Source organism: Hyperolius riggenbachi, chromosome 3 (assembly GCF_040937935.1).
Source record: "Hyperolius riggenbachi isolate aHypRig1 chromosome 3, aHypRig1.pri, whole genome shotgun sequence".
Lineage (NCBI taxonomy): Eukaryota > Metazoa > Chordata > Amphibia > Anura > Hyperoliidae > Hyperolius > Hyperolius riggenbachi.
Window position 1 is genome coordinate 495,111,715 of NC_090648.1, and position 20,359 is coordinate 495,132,073.

The window sequence follows — 20,359 nt, forward strand, 5'->3', positions numbered from 1 at the left end:
GCAGAGATCTCCCCAAGCAGCAGCGAAAACCGAAACAAAGCAATCTTCCCCTGAAGACCTTAAGGTGCGTACACACGTTATATTTGCGCAAACGACCCGTCGTTTGGACGTCCAAACGTCCGGCCTATTGCACGTCAAATCGGGCGTGTGTACAGTCTGTCATTCAGCTGATAAGACCGGACTTGAGCGATCCACTTGAGAAAGACAGATACAGAGCAGATTCAGGGCAAGCAGAGGCAGTATAACAAAACATGCACATGTAAAGAGAAGTTGGGAATGCCGCTTATTGGCATTCTGTCTCTGCACTGAAAACAGGAATGTAACAATGTTGTAACAAAGTTAACGACAGTTAGGCTTTGGTAAAACACTGCACTTCTATTGCAGCTGTAAAAAGGTTTATGAATTAACACACAAAAGTCTAATACCGAATGCAGTATGTTCCTGACCAGATTTTTTCACCGCACATGCTTTTATGAATGATAGCCAATCAGTCATACTAATCTATTGGAGAAAAGGTAAACATTTCTCATTACGGTGCTGCTGCTCTGCCTCTGTGCTTCTCCTCGAGGAGTGCAGGGAGTCGGGGGAGAGGTAGAGCGAGGCCATTGAGAGCTGGGGAAGGGGCGTTCCTTACAACAGAGGCGGCACTTTGTTTGCAGGAGTGCCTCTCCTGCAAGGGACACTCCTCCCCGTTAGTCTACCGACTAGCTGCTTGCCGATAGACTCATAGCACAACCAGGTGGGGAAGCCGAGGGCGGCGTTGAGGGAGCTCCTTGTTGTTTTCTGTAGGTTGTACTTTGAAGGCGGAGATCAGATCCTTAAGGGATTGCTTTAAAGAGAGTCCAAGATGGGCTCCAAAAAAAATCTGTGGAGCCAAGCGGATCAGGTAGCTGCAAAAACCGCCACTCCTGTGGGCCGCAATGACCCGCTTTAATTTTTGTGACCTATAGGTCACAACGCTGGGATGATAGATTCATTCTCATCCAGCATGCAGGGAGCCGGGGGAGCAGCAGGGGGTGTGGCCAGGGAGAGCGCTGCCCAATGGCAGCTCTGGAAACCCTGTAAGAACACCCCTAGCAGGCGTTTTGAACAGGGAACCATTCTCCGTGTTTACCTCCGACACGGCGGCAAAGAATGTCACCAATCTCTGGGGGCTACAGCACGGCAGTGGGGGGGGGGGGGGGTCAGAGAGTGGCGGTATGGGGACACAGAGGCATGTTATGAGGCAGAGAACATGTCTGTGTCCCACCTGCCCGCCTCAGGTTCTTTGTAAGAAACTGCTTTCAGAGGACGGGTCTGAGGAAAACCCCATGTAACAGGAAAGAAATGGCACAGCTATAATTTAACAGGTCGTTCCCTCCTCTGCCTTACCCAGTACATAGGATCGGATAGCAGATCAAAAATCTGATAATTCATCCTTTTCAAAAGATACCATATTTTATTAGACCAGTGCGCTCTATCATAGAGAATTTAAATAACTCTAGTTCCTCATATCTTACAATAAAAATAAAAAAAAAAACGTACGCTTGCGTTTTTCTCCCAGTAGGTCACAATTTCCAGTAGTGACGCTTCTCTCGCCTGAATTATGATCAAAATATGAATTTGTATAATTCACTGACCAGGTGGACAGCCCTGGTCCATGTGGATACAACCACTCATTGCTGAGGTCACCAGAATGGCTGAGGTCACCAGAATGGCTAAGGTAAGATTTGTTGGGTGGAGGTTACTAAATGGTGCATAGATGTTCCACAAGCTCCATCTGCCCAAGAACACCACAAAGGCAGGAAAGGTCGACATCGATTTCTGTCCATAAGCCAATTATTGAGGACTGCAAATATCTGCAAAAAAGACAGCCTAGATACTGGACATCTTATCACCACTATCCCAGACATGGGCAGGCTTTCAGCCAAGTGGTTGCCGAAACGTCTGAATGGTGATCAGAAGAAGGAACGACATTCTGGCTAAGTTAGTGACGGAGGATGAAACCTGGCTCCACACGTAAGATCCTGAGACCAAGGAACAGTCAAAGGAAAGGCGCCACAGTGAGTCCCCACAGCTGGAGAGGTTCTGCACCCAGAAGTTGGTCAAATAAGCCATGGTGTCCGTTTTCTGGGACAAAGACCCTGTTGATGGAATACCTACTTCAGGGATCTAGTTTCACCGGACAGTATTACACTGGACCAGATGAAGGACAAAAGATGAGATGCCATAAAAACATGACCAAAGGATTCCTTTTTAAGCAAGACAAAGTACCTGCGCACACATCCAACATTGTTGCTGCCGAATTAAACATCCTGGGTTTCCAATTGGTCCACTATCTCCCACCCCCCCTACTCACCTGACCTGGCTTCTTCGGACTATGATCTATTCTTGAATTTAAACACCTGAAGGGGCAACGGTTTCATGACAAACATGCTGCTGAGAGCGGTTTTGAGGTCCAACAAAATAACTTATTTGAATGGCCTAGAAAAGCTGCAACTACTCTGCACAAAGTGCACCAGTCTCGGAAGGGGGGGGGGGGGGGGGGGAGAATATGGTGAATACGTGTTACTTCATAACTCTGGCTCTCTTCTTTTGGGGCCAGGAACTTATCAACACCCCCTCGTATAAATGAGGTGATACAGTATAATCTAGTTATAGTCAATTCCAAGGGACCAGCAGAAGTGGATTACTATATCAGTTTACTGGATCAGATATTGTCCTAGAAATGGCCCAGTATGCCCTGGTACATTCTCTGCTGCAAAAGAGCAACTCTGTTCTCCCATTGGGAGGTACAGTACAAGCACTTTCACATTTGGTGGACTACAAGGTTAAGTATACCTTAGGGCTGCATAGCCAGGCTGGACAAATCGCTAGTACAGTATCCAGGGCAGTCACTGACTAGAGGCAGCCACTTGCTTCCTGTGAGTGGCTCCGATACCTTAGCGGGCGGGACTTGCAGCACGTGTCCTTCAAAACTTTGGCCTGGTGCACACCAAAAAACGCTAGCAGATCCGCAAAATGCTAGCAGATTTTGAAACGCTTTTTCTTCTTTTTCTGTAGCGTTTCAGCTAGCATTTTGCGGTTTTGTGAAGCGATTTTGGTGTAGTAGATTTCATGTATTGTTACAGTAAAGCCGTTACTGAACAGCTTCTGTAACAAAAAACCGCCTGGCAAACCGCTCTGAAGTGCCGTTTTTCAGAGCGGTTTGCGTTTTTCCTATACCTAACATTGAGGCAGAAACGCATCCGCAATCCAAAATCTGCAGCAGCCCGGGAGTATGAGTTTCTGCAAAACGCCTCCCGCTCTGGTGTGAACCACCCCATTGAGATACATTACCCTAGCGGATCCGCACCTGCAAGCAGATCGCAAACTGCAGCAGAACCGCTCTGGTGTGCACTAGGCCTTTCTGCTCACACTTGTGCCAATCATGAAGCCTCTCTTCAAAATGCAGCCAATCAAGATAAGCCACTCGCATCTGTAATGAGAGAGGTGAATACCTCCACGGGCGGGACTTAGCACTCTCCACTCTCCTTAGTTTTGCAATGAGTAGACCCGCTATGAACTGCGCAACAAGAGAAAGCAGCCTGTACTGCGTTCCACACAACCAGATGCGTCATCGCCAACAAGAGAAGAAATACCCGTGAGTGCAGTGTTCTCCCCAGGCTCTTTTATCCGGGTGCTCCACCCGGCTAGTTTTGATGAGCACCTGACTGTCATCGGCTCACCTCATCCTATGCTGTAAGCAGAGTTGCGCACAGAAGCACCAGCCCTGCATTCTCTCATATTGCCCCATCCGGCTACTTTTTCATGCCACCCGGCTACTTTTTCATGCCACCCGGCTGGAAAATATTTCTGGGGAGAACACTGGAGTGCGTACAATTCCGTGGGAGGACTGACAATAAGGCTGCTTATTTGTACAGGACAGTATATCCAGCTTCAGTGCCATTCTTCCTGCCTTACAAATGTTATCGGGCTTCAACTCACTTGCAACCAGCCTGAAGAGAGCAGCCAACCATGGGTCGCCCACTGACTAACGCATGCACCGCCCACTTCTTACTATATCCAGTGTCCATGTCACGTAGGAGACAAAAAAAAAAAAAAAAAATCATGTTTACTATAACAGAAGTTTTATTATATCAGAGTTTACTATACGGTGTTGCTCCCCTAGACTTGTAACAGATATTGGCCGTGACCAAGAGAGGTTTGTTTTTTTTTACTATGCTCAAGTTTATTATAACGAGATTATACTGTAACAAGCAGAGAACACAACAGAGCAACCTGTTTATCTGTCCGTTACAGATATATGGCGCTCCGTATCTGTGTAATGTGGTTTATTTAAAGTTAAAATTCTATGTTGACAGAAGAAAAGTCCAGCTCCATGCTGGTTCAGTAGCTGCTCACCTACAGCTAAGCACACTGAGAATGAACAGCTAGCGACCCAGCTGGCCAAGGCCCAGTGCACGATGGGAGGAGCCCTTACCTCCACACAGCGAATGACTTTAGACAACTCCTTGATCAGATGTCCAGGTCTGATGTTCTCTGGAATTTCAAATGCATGTTCTGCTACAGACTAGAGAGAGAAGACACAGGTCAGCCGCCACAACCTCAGGGTGAACTTTGCACCCAAACCTCACGCAAATACTCACTTCTTTTTTCATCCAACTTTTCAGTGCAGTGATTAACGCTTTCACGCCTTGTTTCAGATAATTTGGAGGATGATAACCATCTTCTCTTAGCTCTGCAGTAAAGAGAGACATCTCATCAGCCGGTGCCCTATAAGCACTGGAGTCACAGCTTCAAAGCATGGCCTATTTGGATTTTCTCTAGACATTCTGGCTACCTCCCACTTCCCAAGAACACATTGACAGGTTAATAGACCCCCTCCAAACTGGCCTTATGGCCCATACACACGGTTTACAACTGTTGCTGGACACATGGCGCGCGCATGTTGCGGCAACAGGTCCTCCGTGTGTATGAGGCGCGCGCAAGCAACTGTTGCTGATCAGAGCTGTCGCCAGGCGATTGACTTGGCCAATCGCCGGCAACAGCTGTTGCAGGAACCGTCGCTAGTCTCAAGTCGGTGCGGTCGTGTGTATGCTAGTCTCTAGCAACTCGAGTCCGACAGTTCATTGAACTTGCGACAGAAGTTGCTGAGCGACAGTTTCCGCTATGTTGCAGACAGGTTGTTGCCGCGTGTATACAATCGTCGCTTGTACACAACTGTCGTTGCTGGAGACTTCTAACTGTTGCTAGTCTCCATGCAACTGCAGACATCCGTGCCTCGTGTGTATGTAGCATCGACTGGAGGGAAGAACATCAAGCTATGAGATCATTGAGGGAGAAGCATGAGATTGTAAGGTCACTGAGGCAGGGGCATGAAATTATGAAGCGGAAGAAGAGGGAGAGTAATAAGATTATGAGACTGATGGAGGGGCATGAGATTATGAGGCTGAGGGCAGGGCATGTGATTGTAAGGCCACTTAAGAGGTTGTGAGGCCACTGAGGAAGGTGCACAAGATAATGAAGCTGATGAGGGAGAGTAATGAGATTATGAGGCTGATGAGGGAGAGGCATGTAATTGTAAAGCTACTGAAGGAGGGGTATGTGGCTGAGGACACTTAGGGAGCGGGCATGACATTGTGAGTTCACTGAGGGAGGGGGCATGAGTTTATGAGGCTGATGAGGGAGGGGGCATGAGTTTATGAGGCTGATGAGGGAGGGGGCATGAGTTTATGAGGCTGATGAGGGAGGGGCATGAGTTTATGAGGCTGATGAGGGAGGGGCATGAGTTTATGAGGCTGATGAGGGAGGGGCATGAGTTTATGAGGCTGATGAGGGAGGGGCATGAGTTTATGAGGCTGAGGGAGGGGCATGAGTTTATGAGGCTGATGAGGGAGGGGCATGAGTTTATGAGGCTGATGAGGGAGGGGCATGAGTTTATGAGGCTGATGAGGGAGGGGCATGAGTTTATGAGGCTGATGAGGGAGAAGCATGAGTTTATGAGGCTGATGAGGGAGAAGCATGCGATTATGAGGCTGATGAGGGAGAAGCATGCGATTATGAGGCTGATGAGGGAGAAGCATGCGATTATGAGGCTGATGAGGGAGAAGCATGCGATTATGAGGCTGATGAGGGAGAAGCATGCGATTATGAGGTGGAGGGAGGGGTGCTTGGAATAGAGGTAATCACATGACAATCCCCTCCCTCGGCTCCCCCTTGGTATATATATTATACTAGGGTAACATTGGCACCGAGGTCCATGGCTCTGTACCTGCACCACTACCTGCATCAGACATTTCTATAGGACAGATTTACATCTCAGCAGCCAACCAATAAGCCTCTTACCTTTCAATGTTTCAAGTAAGTTTTTGGCCACAAACCAACAAATCGCCTCAAAGAAAGGGAACTTGAAGAGATCCGGAGTCTTCAGTCTTTTCTCCATCTCGTAACACCTGAAAGGGAAAGAAAAATGCTGAGTAGGGAAATCCGCTACCCTGGATTCCTTCTGAGGTCTCTGGAGGAGAGAAGCCAAACGCTGGACTAATGAGCAGGAAACCGGCTCTCCCGTGCGCAAACATATAATACAATCTCAGCTCTATTACAACCAATGTCAGAATGTCTCTCCCATCTATTGTACAGCGCTGCACAAGATGTTAGTGATTTATAAATAAGGAATAATAATAATAATAATAATAATAATAATAATAATAATACAGCCGGAGATTTAAAAACCTAAATTGAGAAGTGGGGGTGCCTAATACTGGGGGAACACCTGGCTACCCAACCTAAGGAGGGGCTACCGAATACAGGGGGCAGACCTGGCTACCTAACCTGGGGAAGGAGGAGGTTGGCCAATACTGGGGGCACACCTGGCTACCTAACCTGGGAAAGGGGGTTGCCTAATACTGGAGGCACAGATCCGCTACCTGAACTACGGGGCCGGACTAAGACTAGGGGCTCATTTGGCTTCCAGTACTGGGGGGGGGGGGGGGGGGGGGAGGCACATCATCAAAAAGCTTAACCAACCCTAGTCTAGCTGCATAAAAAAAAATATACATATACAGTCAAAGTACAGATATTCGTGGAGGATGGGGTCTTACCTGAGCTGCATGCCAATGTTTAGGTTGTGCAAAAAGTTCCCACCAAAGGCCATGCAATCCTGAGACGTGAGCACAGCATGAATCCAGCCTGCAAATACAAACCGCCAATGAAAACGCTTTACCAAGGAAGTAGTATCAGAGCAGGAGCAGTGTGGAGCAGCAGGGTGGAAGTAACAGAGCAGGAGAAGTGTGGAGCAAAGAGGTGGGGTAGCAGTAACAGAGCAGAAGCAGAGTGCAGCAACAGGGTAGCAGTAACAGGAGCAGGGTGGAGCAGCAGGGTGTCCGTAGCAGAGTGGAGCAGCAGTAACAGAGAAGGAACAGGGTACCAGTAACCAAGAAGGGGCAGGCTAGATAGAGCAGAGTGCAATACCATGGTAGCAGTAACAGAGAAGGTTAAGGGTGGAGCAGAGTGGAGCAGCAGGGTAGCAGTAAAAGAGAAGGAGCAGGATGGAGTAGCAGGGTAACTGTAACAGATAAGGAGCAGGGTGGAGCAGCAGGGTAGCAGAAGGAAAAGGGTGGAGCAGCAGGGTAGAACAGAGAAGGAGCAGGGTAGAGCAGCAAGGCAGGAGTAACAGTAGCAGCATTAACAGAGAAGGAGCAGAGTGCAGCAGCAGGGTAGCAGTAACAGAGAAGGAGCAGGGTGGAGTAGCAGGGTAACAGAAGGAAAAGGGTGGAGAAGCAGGGTAGAAGTAACAGAAGGAGCAGGGTGGAGCAGCAGGGTAGAAGTAACAGAAGGAGCAGGGTTGAGCAGCAGGGTAGCAGTAACAGAAGGAGCAGGGTTGAGCAGCAGGGTAGCAGCAACAGAAGGAGCAGGGTGGATCAGCAGGGTAGCAGTAACAGAAGGAGCAGGTTGGATCAGCAGGGCAGCAGTAAACGAGAAGGAGCAGGGTGGATCAGCAGGATAGCAGTAACAGAGAAGGAGCAGGGTGGATCAGCAGGGCAGCAGTAACAGAGAAGGAGCAGGGTGGATCAGCAGGGCAGCAGTAACAGAGAAGGAGCAGGGTGGAGCAGTAGCAGAGCAGGAAGTGGCTGGAGATATGAAGGAAGGGTGAAGTTTTTACCTGTGGGGACAAAGAGCGTGTGACCTTGCTTCACCACACACTTGTAACACTTATCCACCTTTTCCCCGAAAAACTCCTCACTTTGGGTAACAGACGAGCTCCACGATTCATATTTTGCCAGGTTCTCGTCTGTGGGTTTTATCAGGTAGAAAATCTTCTCCCCCTGCAGAAAATGGAGGCAGAGATGACTTCTCAGGCACACATATCACGCTTCATGTATCAGTAATCTTACCAATGAGAGTCCATTCTCAACCTACCAGTCACATCACCAGACTTAGAGGATAAATTCACTTATTCATTGCAAAGATTTAGCAGCCTGTGACTCCCTCAGAAGACGACTATGGTAAACATGAGGGTGGGAAGTGGTCACAGAGAAAAACTGCAAGCCACACTCCCTTGTCTACCTTACAGCAGACCACAGACTAGCATCATAACATCGTTCCTATAAGACCTTCTTCATGTGCGCCTCTTCAAACCCCAATACCCTTTCGTTTTGACTTCAAATAGAGCAGCAAACATCCTGTGGAACTCTCTCCCACTGCCAGTAAGGCTTGCCCCCTCCTTCAGCACCTCCAAACGGGCACTCAAAACTCACTTCTTGAAGAAGGCCTACCCCACCAAGTCAATGTTATGCAGGGGAGTATATACAGTGGGTTGCAAAAGTATTCGGCCCCCTTGAAGTTTTCCACATTTTGTCACAATACTGCCACAAACATGCATCAATTTTATTGGAATTCCACGTGAAAGACCAATACAAAGTGGTGAACACGTGAGAAGTGGAATGAAAATCATACATGATTCCAAACATTTTTCACAAATAAATAACTGCAAAGTGGGGTGTGCGTAATTATTCAGCCCCCTGAGTCAATACTTTGTAGAACCACCTTTTGCTGCAATTACAGCTGCCAGTCTTTTAGGGTATGTCTCTACCAGCTTTGCACATCTATAGACTGAAATCCTTGCCCATTCTTCTTTGCAAAACAGCTCCAGCTCAGTCAGATTAGATGGACAGCGTTTGTGAAGAGCAGAGTTGTTCTATGATCAAGTCTCCCACCTGAGCTGTAGATCTCTGCAGCTCGTCCAGAGTCACCATGGGCCTCTTGACTGCATTTCTGATCAGCGCTCTCCTTGTTCGGTCTGTGAGTTTAGGTGGATGGCCTTGTCTTGGTAGGTGTGCAGTTGTGCCATACGCCTTCCATTTCTGAATGATCGCTTGAACAGTGCTCCGTGGGATGTTCAAGGCTTTGGAAACCTTTTTGTAGCCTAAGCCTGCTTTAAATTTCTCAATAACTTGATCCCTGAACGGTCTTGTGTGTTCTTTGGACTTCACAGTGTTGTTGCTCCCAATATTCTCTTAGACAACCTCTGAAGCCTTCACAGAGCAGCTGTATTTGTACTGACATTAGATTACACACAGGTGCACTCTATTTAGTCATTAGCACTCATCAGGCAATGTCTATAGGCAACTGACTGCACTCAGATCAAAGGGGGCTGAATAATTATGCACACACCACTTTGCAGTTATTTATTTGTAAAAAATGTTTGGAATCATGCATGATTTTCGTTCCACTCCTCACGTGTACACCACTTTGTATTGGTCTTTCACGAAGAATTCCAATAAAATTGATTCATGTTTGTAGCAGTAATATCATAGACATACAAAAGAGAAAAGTACCCAATATACAGCACCAGACCACTCCAGTTCTATTCAAAAAAAAAAAAAAAAAAAAATCTTTATTTGATGAAAACCAAGCACAATAAAAACAATGATAAAAATCACCACAAGGTGATAGCAGCGGTGTACATGAATAATTAAATATTATAGTAATAACAACAATCAATGTGAAAGTCCTCACACTCAAAATATTATGTATAAAAATATATAAGTAAGTAAATACACGAAGGGGCCCTCAAAAATTGATAAAAAAAAATCAATAGAGCCTGCATAGGGTGCACCGTGAAAATAATGATTCCAAATAAGTAGATCAGACTGGGACATAGGTAACACACATCCCAGATAAACAGTGTGCAGTTAGCACTGTGCTCCACGTAAAAGATATTCCCAAAGTGCCAAAAAGAAGTGACTGTGAGGTCAGACTTACATGTCGAGAGGAGAGGAGGACGCCAATGACACCGCCGCCGCCTTAATGCATCACGCGGGCTCAACCCGCTTCAGAGAGAGGCCTTGTTGTTATTACTATAATATTTAATTATTCATGTACACCGCTGCTATCACCTTGTGGTGATTTTTATCATTGTTTTTATTGTGCTTGGTTTTCATCAAATAAAGAATTTGTATTTTGAATAGAACTGGAGTGGTCTGGTGCTGTATATTGGGTACTTTTCTCTTTTGTATGTCTATGATATATTGCATTACCCAATTAGCACATTCCGCCCTTATTAATTCAAATGGTATTTATAGGATGGTGCTTATCCTTCCGTTTGCTTAAAATTAAAGTGTAGCAGTAATATGACAAAATGTGGAAAACTTCAAAGGGGCCGAATACTTTTGCAACCCTCTGTATGCTGGCCACACTTTTATGGAGGTAGTTACGGTTACTACACTAATACTTCCTGCACAATGCCCTGGGCTGCATATTTGGTCATTTAAGACTGGTGCCCACTACTCTTGCCACCGATATCCCATGACTAGAGATGGTGACAGCTGGCCAATCAGAGAAGGTTAGCCAGGCAGGAAGGGTGGGCATAATATGACTTTGGTTTAGTCTTCTCCAATCTCCACACACAATTTCCTCACAGGTTTACTTTCAGCTGTAAAAAAATAAATAAATCAGTCTTCAGCAGCTCACCCACAAGACGTGATACCAGACCGACGTGCCCCCGAAGTCTATGTGGAAGTCCGTGTAGCTGTCCTCCACCCCCATCAGACAATACTTTTGAACAAACGGCTTGGTGAAGACCGAGTCATCTGGCCAATAGTTCTCCACCCAAGAGAGCTGCTTACTGATGTCCGGAACTTTCACCAACTCCGCCATTCTAAACACAAGAGAAACCCAATCAGATCTGGAGCCACAACAAGTCCTGAAAGGCTTCTGAGAAACAGACTGGCTTGGAACATACTTTGTGTCTGAGAACTCTAAGCTGATGACATTTAATACTTTGGGTCGTTCTGGGTTCATGAAATATTTCACAAAATTCTTCAGCTTCATCTTGCTGTCCGCTTGTCTGGCCACATCGATGACATCAATGATCTTCTCCCCACCTGTACAAGAAGGGAGGAGAAACGGGTAGAAATCAGGAAGGCTATGAATTTAATAAATTATCTACATGAATAAGCCTGAAAAAAAAAATTGGAAAAGGTTTTTTACTTTTTAAGAAAATTTCTACTTCACTAATTCAGGATTAAAAATCTCAGTGAACTCCAGCTGCCTGCTTACTCCCATTCAATCTGAAACACACCTCTTGTGTTACATGGTTATGGGGGAAGGCAGTGGCATAATCAAGTCATACCGGATTAAGTCATACCTTCTTATTGGCTGATCACCGACGAAGACAACGATTGTGGTTAATGGGTTAGTGTTGAGACATTTATGGGGAAAGGGTGAAGATCAGGTTCAAAGTTTGGGGTCTAGGCTGATGGAGGAAAGAGGGAAGATCAGACACAAGGTTTGGGGGTCTAGGCTGATGGAGGGAAGAGGGAAGATCAGACACAAGGTTTGGGGTCTAGGCTGATGGAGGAAAGAGGGAAGATCAGACACAAGGTTTGGGGTCTAGGCTGATGGAGGAAAGAGGGCAGATCAGACACAAGGTTTGGGGTCTAGGCTGATGGAGGAAAGAGGGAAGATCAGACACAAGGTTTGGGTCTCGGCTGATGGAGGAAAGAGGGAAGATCAGACACAAGGTTTGGTGTCTAGGCTGATGGAGGAAAGAGGGAAGATCAGACACAAGGTTTGGTGTCTAGGCTGATGGAGGAAAGAGGGAAGATCAGACACAAGGTTTCTGTCTAGGATGATGGAGGAAAGAGGGAAGATCAGACACAAGGTTTCTGTCTAGGCTGATGGGAGGAAAGAGGGAAGATCAGACACAAGGTTTAGGGGCTAGGATGATGGAGGAAAGAGGGAAGATCAGACACAAGGTTTGGGGGTCTAGGCTGATGGGAGGAAAGAGGGAAGATCAGACACAAGGTTTGGGGTCTAGGCTGATGGGAGGAAAGAGGGAAGATCAGACACAAGGTTTGGGGTCTAGGCTGATGGGAGGGAAGATCAGACACAAGGTTTAGGGGCTAGGATGATGGAGGAAAGAGGGAAGATCAGACACAAGGTTTGGGGGTCTAGGCTGATGGGGAAAAGAGGGAAGATCAGACACAAGGTTTAGGGGCAAGGATGATGGAGGAAAGAGGGAAGATCAGACAAGGTTTGGGGTCTAGGCTGATGGGAGGAAAGAGGGAAGATCAGACAAGGTTTGGGGTCTAGGCTGATGGAGGAAAGAGGGAAGATCAGACAAGGTTTGGGGTCTAGGCTGATGGGAGGAAAGAGGGAAGATCAGACGCAAGGTTTGGGGTCTAGGCTGATGGAGGAAAGAGGGAAGATCAGACACAAGGTTTGGGGTCTAGGATGATGGAGGAAAGAGGGAAGATCAGACACAAGGTTTGGGGTCTAGGATGATGGAGGAAAGAGGGAAGATCAGACACAAGGTTTGGGGTCTAGGATGATGGAGGGAAGATCAGACACAAGGTTTGGGGTCTAGGATGATGGAGGGAAGATCAGACACAAGGTTTAGGGGCTAGGATGATGGGGAAAAGGGAAGATCAGACACAAGGTTTAGGGGTCTAGGCTGATGGGGAAAAGAGGGAAGATCAGACACAAGGTTTGGGGGTCTAGGCTGATGGAGGAAAGAGGGAAGATCAGACACAAGGTTTGGGGTCTAGGCTTAGGGAGGAAAGGTGAAAGATAAGAAACAAGGTTTGGGTCTAGGCTGATGGGGAAAAGAGGGAAGGCCATGCACAAGGTTTCTGTCTAGGCTATGGTGGGAGGAAAGGTTTTTTTTTTTAATCTGAGGTGTATTGATACATGAAAACTGTGCAAGTGGAAGCAGTCTAAGAAAGTAATGAGAGGCAGAGGCGGATTAGATGACCCTAATGTGGACTGTGGACCCATCTAGCATAGGGTCAGATATAAAGGGTGAGTGCCCCCTTCTGGGAGTGAGGTGGTGCTGTCTCCCTTGGAAACAGTCTGAATGCCGCCTTCTCACATGTAGACCTCAAATCCACTGCAGGGTTATCCAGTGGAAGAATATAGTGCTTTTTTCTGCATAAGGACTTGATATCTATTTGCACTCATAATATTACATATTCGGCTAGTGATTGTCACCACAAAAATAAAGTTTCAACAGCAACTGGTCTGAGTGTATTAAGTGTTAAAGATGCTAATCCTGCATTCAAAACTTTTTTTGCTGTTATGATTTGGAGTGATCACATACTTAAGGATCACTGGCTCTTTAGTAGTCAGTGCCAAACAGTTGCATGCTGGGGGTTCTTTTTATCTATAATATATTACTCCTCTTCCATTTCCTTCACTGCATAGCTGCCTATCTGAAACACGATCCCCTGCTCACTTAGATTTACAAGCAAGGCTGAGATGACTCTGCGATTGGAGGAGAAAAGAAAAAAAGTAAAGGGCAGAAATGACGACAGGATTTAGCCTAAACTGTAGGCAAAAGACATGGTTCCCACCAGAAACAGAATTCTCTTCATTTACTATATAACATTCACTGAAATCAAAACGAGGACAGTACAATACATGTGTTATGTAAGTAGATCAAGTATTCTACTTATGTGTTTTTTTCCCCCTGGCATAGTATGGCTAATCCTCCTGCTTTAAACTAAGCGATGTGCTGCTCTGGCAGGTGTCTAGGTCTTCCCCTCTCAGAGCTGTGATCGCTCTCTAGCGAAAGAAAAGCCCCATGCGCTTCTTCAGGTATAGTTATACTCCATCCGCTTAAAAGTAGGAGGTCCAGCGAAACGCTATTTTTTCTTGTGTCTTGCTTTGCAGTAGGTCCGGAAACGTATTCGTGGCTGCGTTTTTCAAAACTTAAGAAAAACGGAGTCCCGGATACTAATGTTCAAAATAGCAGCCAGCCTCACCCAAGTAAAAAACTGATCCGTCTGCGTTTGCGGGGACCCGTTTTCAAAACCTGAACGGAAGGTCCGGATCTGCTGCATTTTCACGCAACGGATCAGGACCACGGATACACGCAGGGGTAGTGAAAGCAATGAGAAAACGCATCTCCAGCTCCACAGGCAAAAAACGGATGTGAAAACGGATAGCCTGAGCTTTATGATTGGCCCAAAAAAATCCTCCCACTCTTTCCTAATGATGGAGACGTTTTCTGTCAGGGAAAAACTGAACGGAAACTGATGCACTTTCATCAGTTTGCAGTACGGTGGGTACTTCCCCTAATCTTCCCCTGATCCGGACTGCAGTGTCCGTCCTGCAACTGTGTCTAGTGTGGACCTAGCCTAAGCAACCTCCTTTTTAACCTGTATCGTTTTCTCATATTTTGGGACACCCCTTTTCTAGCAGACAGTTTGTGGTGATTGCATGAGACAACAGCCTGGATTGCTCAACAGAATGAAGATATTTGATATGGAAAGAACAGATCATTTTCAAACACCACCAACATAATCTCTGGATTCCCAGGGGGGCTCAGAGCCCCCCTTATACACGCCTGCCAGGCCTTACCTATCTGCACGCATCCCAGACTGAATACATTAACACGCATGTCGCTTCACCCATGGGCATTCAGCCATCTGCTGCATCTTACGCCAGCCCTGCCAGCACCAGAGCTACAAATAATTGCACCGATAACGTCCGGATAAACAAGCACCATACTAAAGCCAAATGAATTTGGGAAAACAGCCAAGCGCAGATTAAAAATTCCGTCTTCCTGGAAACAAGCGCAGAATGCAGGAGGAACATATTGCAGATTAATCCTATAGCGGCCCCGCTGCGACACTGAACGAGCGCGCGGAGATGGGTCCCCACGCGACGTACGGTTCGGGCCGCGGCGGCTAATTATGCATCATACGCGCCGCACATCTGTCGCGCCTGATCCAGAGGATTTATGTTAACAAACAAGAGAGGCTGAAAATGGCAGACCTCACCGTACCCCAGGCCGCTTATAATGCTTCAATACCGTACATAGATGCCATGTTACTCCTGCTGCAAACCGAGGGAGGCCCAAAAGCTCGAAACTGATACAGAAGCTGTATTTCTGCCTTCAAAGTAAAGCTAAATCAGAATAAATCAGCTCAACACGCAGCCACAGAAGTGACCACATTTAGCATTTTATCTGTTAATACATCACTATAGTAAAAATGTTCCACTAAAAGCAGAAAAAAAAAAAGTGATGCGCACTGGTCGATGAGGCAGCAGATACTAATGGCTTGGATTCTGTTATATAGTTACAGTTATCAATGTTGGGGAAGGGGGGGGGGGGGGGGGGGCAGGGGAACCCACATCAAGTTCAACCTTACAAATACTCTACCTGTCTGGATCAGGCATCTTCCTGCATTTATAGAATTTGACATAATGTCTTACTGTAGCGACATTTCACATTTTACCCACTCTCACTGCGAAGACCCCCTTTCAACACAGGTGGCAAATCTCCTTTCCTCCACACACAGTTCATGCCCCCTTGTCCTTGGCACAGACAAGATACAGAACATTTATATGGAGTTTTTCTCCTGGCAGTCTCGGGCAGTAGCAGTATTGGGGAGTCTTGCCCAAGGTCTCTTTACTGAACAGGAAAAGCTGAGACTTGAACCCTGGCCTCCTGTGTCAGAGGCAGAGACCTTAAAAGGACCACTATTGTGAAAAAACTGTACATTTTAAAATACATGTAAACACATACAAATAAGAACATATCTCCCAGAATAAAATGAGCTACAAATTACTTTTATCCTATGCTGCTGTCGCTTACAGTAGTTAGTCAAAAACCTGTTGGTTCTGTCAGATTTCTACTAGTCCTTCTCTTCATGGGGGATTCTCAAGATTTAATGTATTCTTCACAAAATCACCTACTGGAAAAGATCCATACAACGGTGACAGGTGGACTGAGAAACTTTCACTAAGTGCTTTTGAAAAAGAAAACCTGAGAATCCTCAATGAGGAGATGGGCTAGTCTAAAACCTGTCAGTACTGTCAGATTTCCAGGGGGAAAAAAAAATATATACTAAACCTGGTGAATCCATGGTGAAGGGGCATCTTGTGGATTGTGCCCCCTTTGTGTCCCCCTGTAGCCTCCTCTGCATGGGCACAGTACAGGGAGTCCCCAACATTGCGGCGGGATGGGGGTTGGTATTGGCAGGCATTTGGACTATTAGATGCAGTGACTTCCCCCCCCTCCCACTTTTTTTTTGGGGGGGGGGGGGGGGGGGGAGTGAGTGTTATAGTCCAAAAAATACAGTATATATCCATGATAAATTACAATTATGCAGTTTTGTAATACAAGCTCTGAATCCGCAAAATTTGTTCGAAATTTGGCAATACCAACCTTTAATTTTGAATATGATCTATTTGCCACCAATCTTTGCCTTCTGGCCCTTAAAGTGACCCCGAGCAGACCGATAATATTAAAATTTGGACTTACAGTGGGTAGATGGTGTACTGGTTAAGGGCTCTGTCTCTGACACAGGAGTCCTGGGTTGGAATCTCGGCTCTGCCTGTTCAGTAAGCCAGCACCTATTTCAGTAGGGGACCTTAGGCAAGTCTCCCCAACACTGCTACCGCCTATAGAGCGCGTCCTAGTGGCTGCAGCTCTGGCGCTTTGAGTCCACCAGGAGAAAAGCGAGATAAATGTTTGTTTGACATCTGTGGATGAGGACACCAGAGAATCACTGGGGCATGGGGAACATCTTCGGACCACAAGAAGCACTGACTCCCCCCCCCCCCCCCCCCCCAACACACACTTTTGGGGGAGAAAAATGAGTCTTATAGGATTACAAAAATTTACTTACTGTATTTTTCGGACCATAAGATATGTAAAGATTATTGCCTTGAAGGTCCCATCCACTCCCTGTTCTGGTTGGTTTTGAAATTTGGCAGCACAGGCAGATGAAACCTCACTACCTGAAATGCCCATGACCATGCATGATCATATACACACTGGGCATGTGCAAAATCTATACTGTGCATGCGCAAGTTCACAAACCCTCCAATCCCAGCCCATCTCACAGACTAATCACAATTTGTAGCTGGGACAGACAAACGATGAGAGTGGAGGAGTTTCTTTACCAACATAGCGCTCCACGTCCATGACAGAGAAGGTTGGAGGCGGCAGTCTGAGGCCGAGATCTTCCAGTTGCGGCACCATGATTGGAAGATTAAATCCATGCTTCTCCAAGTATCTCTGTGTCAGCTGGCCTCCGTTCATCCGCAGCAAGATGTCCTCCGCACTGCAGGAAGACCAAACAATGTTTATTAGCAATAGCTCTTTTATTAACCACTTCAGCCTACAGTAGTGTTCACCTTATGCATCCGAGCAACTTTCACCTCCCATTCATTCGCCAATAACTTTATCACTACTTATCACAATGAAATGATGTATATCTTGTTTTTTCCACCACTAATTAGGTTTTCTTTGGGTGGTACATTTTGCTAAGAATTATTTTATTCTAAATCCATTTTAACAGGAAGATTAAGAAAGAAATGAAAAAAAAATATTTCTCGTTTTTTGGCCATTATAGTTTGAAATGAATACATGCTACCGTAATTAAAACCTATGTATTTTATTTGCCCTGGTTATTATACCGTTTAAATTATGTCCCTATCACAATTTATGGCACCAATAATTTGGAAATAAAGGTGCATTTTTTTCAATTTGTGTCCATCACCATTTACAAGCTTATAATTTAAAAAATTATATTAATATAGTCTCTTGACATGCATGTTCAAAAAGTTCAGACCCTTAGATAACCATTTATGTTTTTTTTTGTTTTTTGTTTTTTATTGTAAATTTTTTTTTTTTTTTAATTAAGAATTTTATTTGGGTAATTTTTGGTGTGGAAGGTAAACCGCTAATTTTAAATGTAATTTAATGTATTTAATTAAAAAATGGATGTGGGTGTAGTTTTACTATTTGGCCACAAGATGGACACAGTCAAAAAGTCCTGGAAGCAAACGATCTCACTTCCAGGAAGCATTAGGAGGACAGGAAACTTTTTTCTGCAGAAAGACCGCAGCCTCTGATAGGAGGCCGTCGGTTTTTCTGCAGTGAACTCAATTAATGTGAATTATATTCCCATTCATTGATCTCGGGGCTAATGGCAGGAGCGCGCGTCACCATGCGCACTGGAAGCAGCGCAGCCTATCTGGACGGATATATTCGTCCAGATAGGCTTAAGTGGTTAAAAAAAAAAAAAAAAATTTGTAACAAGGCAGTTGCTCTTAAAAGTTTATTACTCCTGTTTCATATGTGTGAATTCTTAATGCCTTACTGAATACAAATATGCAATCCTAAAAGGTATTCTGCCAGATTTCTCACCCTGGATGGCGGATTGCACCCAGTTCTAATTGCAGTGAGGCTGGGCTTTGCTGGGCATAGTCACTCCCAGCTGCAGAGGTAACAAAATACAGCGGCCCACTCAGTTCTGCATCCTTTGTCTATCATCTTTGTTGAATTTCATCTACCGACACAACAGAAGGACAATGGCCAAGGATTACTCAGCACACAGAGACTTTACCACTTACTGGATGCAGCCAAACAGCATTTTGAACTTTCCACCTAATTGGCGATAAGTCCTGGGAGTGTGTTTTACAGGAGATTATGCGCGCATCTCCACCTAAAAGACGGAGGCTCTGCTCTGTCATCAGTCTCCCAGCGGCAATAGCCGCTAGGAGACTGTTAGACGGCAAAACCGCCATCTATTTACAATGTACAGCGCTGCAATCTAAGGCAGCCGTGTCCCTCTAGAGGCACAGGAGCTATCGGCTGTCATAGGCTCGTGGGGGGGGGGGGGGGGGAGGGAGGGAATAGTAAAAAATAAACAGTAAAATGTATTGGAAAAAATAGAAATCACTGCAGCAATCAGAGTCCACCAACAGAAAGCTTTGTTGGTGGGCAGAAAAGAGGGGGGGGCGAGGGGGAAATCACTTATGTGCTGAGATGTACGGCCCTGCAGCGATCCCTTAAAGCTGCAGTGACCTAATTTGTAAATAATAGCCTAAATTGTAAATATAGCCTGGTATTCGCCTTCAGAAACCTCTAGTGGATGACACCTGTATGGCAACTGCACCACCAGTAAGATGGGATTGATGGGCGTTTGTCACAATTAGTATTACTTTTTTTTTTGGAGGGTCTACTTCAAAGGCAACAGTGGGGAAAAAAAATCCACCTATCGGCAGTTAAAGTAAACCAGAAAAAAAAAGTTTTACTCACCTGGGGCTTCTACCAGCCCCCTGCAGCAGTCCTGTGCCCTCGCAGCCACTCATTAATCCTTTGGTCCCCCGCTGCCAGCTAGTTTAGTTTTTGCCGACAGGCCCGTCAGGACTGGCCACGCGTAGCTTTTTCCGCATTCCCGACTGTAATTAGTGCTATTGTGGGCCGTAACACGTCCAAAAATACGCGTTGTCGCATATCTAGGTGTTCATAATGCGGCAACGCGTATTTTTGTACGCGTTGCGGCCCACAATAGTGCCAATTACAGTCGGGAATGCGGAAAAAGCTACGCGTGGCCAGTCCTGCCGGGTCTATCGGCAAAAACTAAATTATGCGGGGCGGGGGGGGGGGGGGGGGTGTGTCCAGAGGATCCCTGGCAAATAAACCTATCGTCTGCAAGCATACAGCAGAGTCCCTGGCATACGGCACCCGTGGTGATCACCTGATGAACATTGGGGGGGGGACAGCGCCGGAGGTCTCGCTGCTCGTCCCGATATCACTTGTGGTTACCGCTGTGCACCCGACATCTTTCAGCAGGTCTGATCGACATGCTCAGCCCGAAATTGGCAACATCATCGATCAGGCATGCAGTTGTGGGTAGAGGCCTGCATCGGGTCGGGTACCCACGGGTTACACGAAATGCAGGTCGGGTTCAGGTACCCGTTTTGAGTCGAATCGGGTAGCGGGTGTGGGTCAGGTCGCGGGCAGTGAAAGCAAGCATGAGAATTTAGTCAGAAGTATAAAAAAAAAATAAAAAAAAAAAAAAATTTATATATATGAAACCCTTATTTGGCTTGTGCATAAAAATAGGTTTCACTT

General features: G+C 46.1%; 1 protein-coding gene across 1 annotated transcript in view; it reads right to left on the reverse strand.

Annotated features, from left to right (window-relative positions):
• Positions 1-20,359, reverse strand: part of KDM7A (lysine demethylase 7A) — a 112,925-nt gene that overhangs the window by 39,018 nt on the left and 53,548 nt on the right. Inside the window, exons 4-11 of the mRNA XM_068278258.1 lie at positions 17,398-17,558; positions 11,225-11,366; positions 10,954-11,140; positions 8,144-8,306; positions 7,083-7,170; positions 6,328-6,434; positions 4,629-4,720; positions 4,463-4,552 (exon numbers count right to left, since the gene is read on the reverse strand). Coding sequence (XP_068134359.1) covers positions 4,463-4,552; positions 4,629-4,720; positions 6,328-6,434; positions 7,083-7,170; positions 8,144-8,306; positions 10,954-11,140; positions 11,225-11,366; positions 17,398-17,558 — 1,030 coding nt within the window. The remainder of the gene's footprint in view (positions 1-4,462; positions 4,553-4,628; positions 4,721-6,327; positions 6,435-7,082; positions 7,171-8,143; positions 8,307-10,953; positions 11,141-11,224; positions 11,367-17,397; positions 17,559-20,359) is intronic.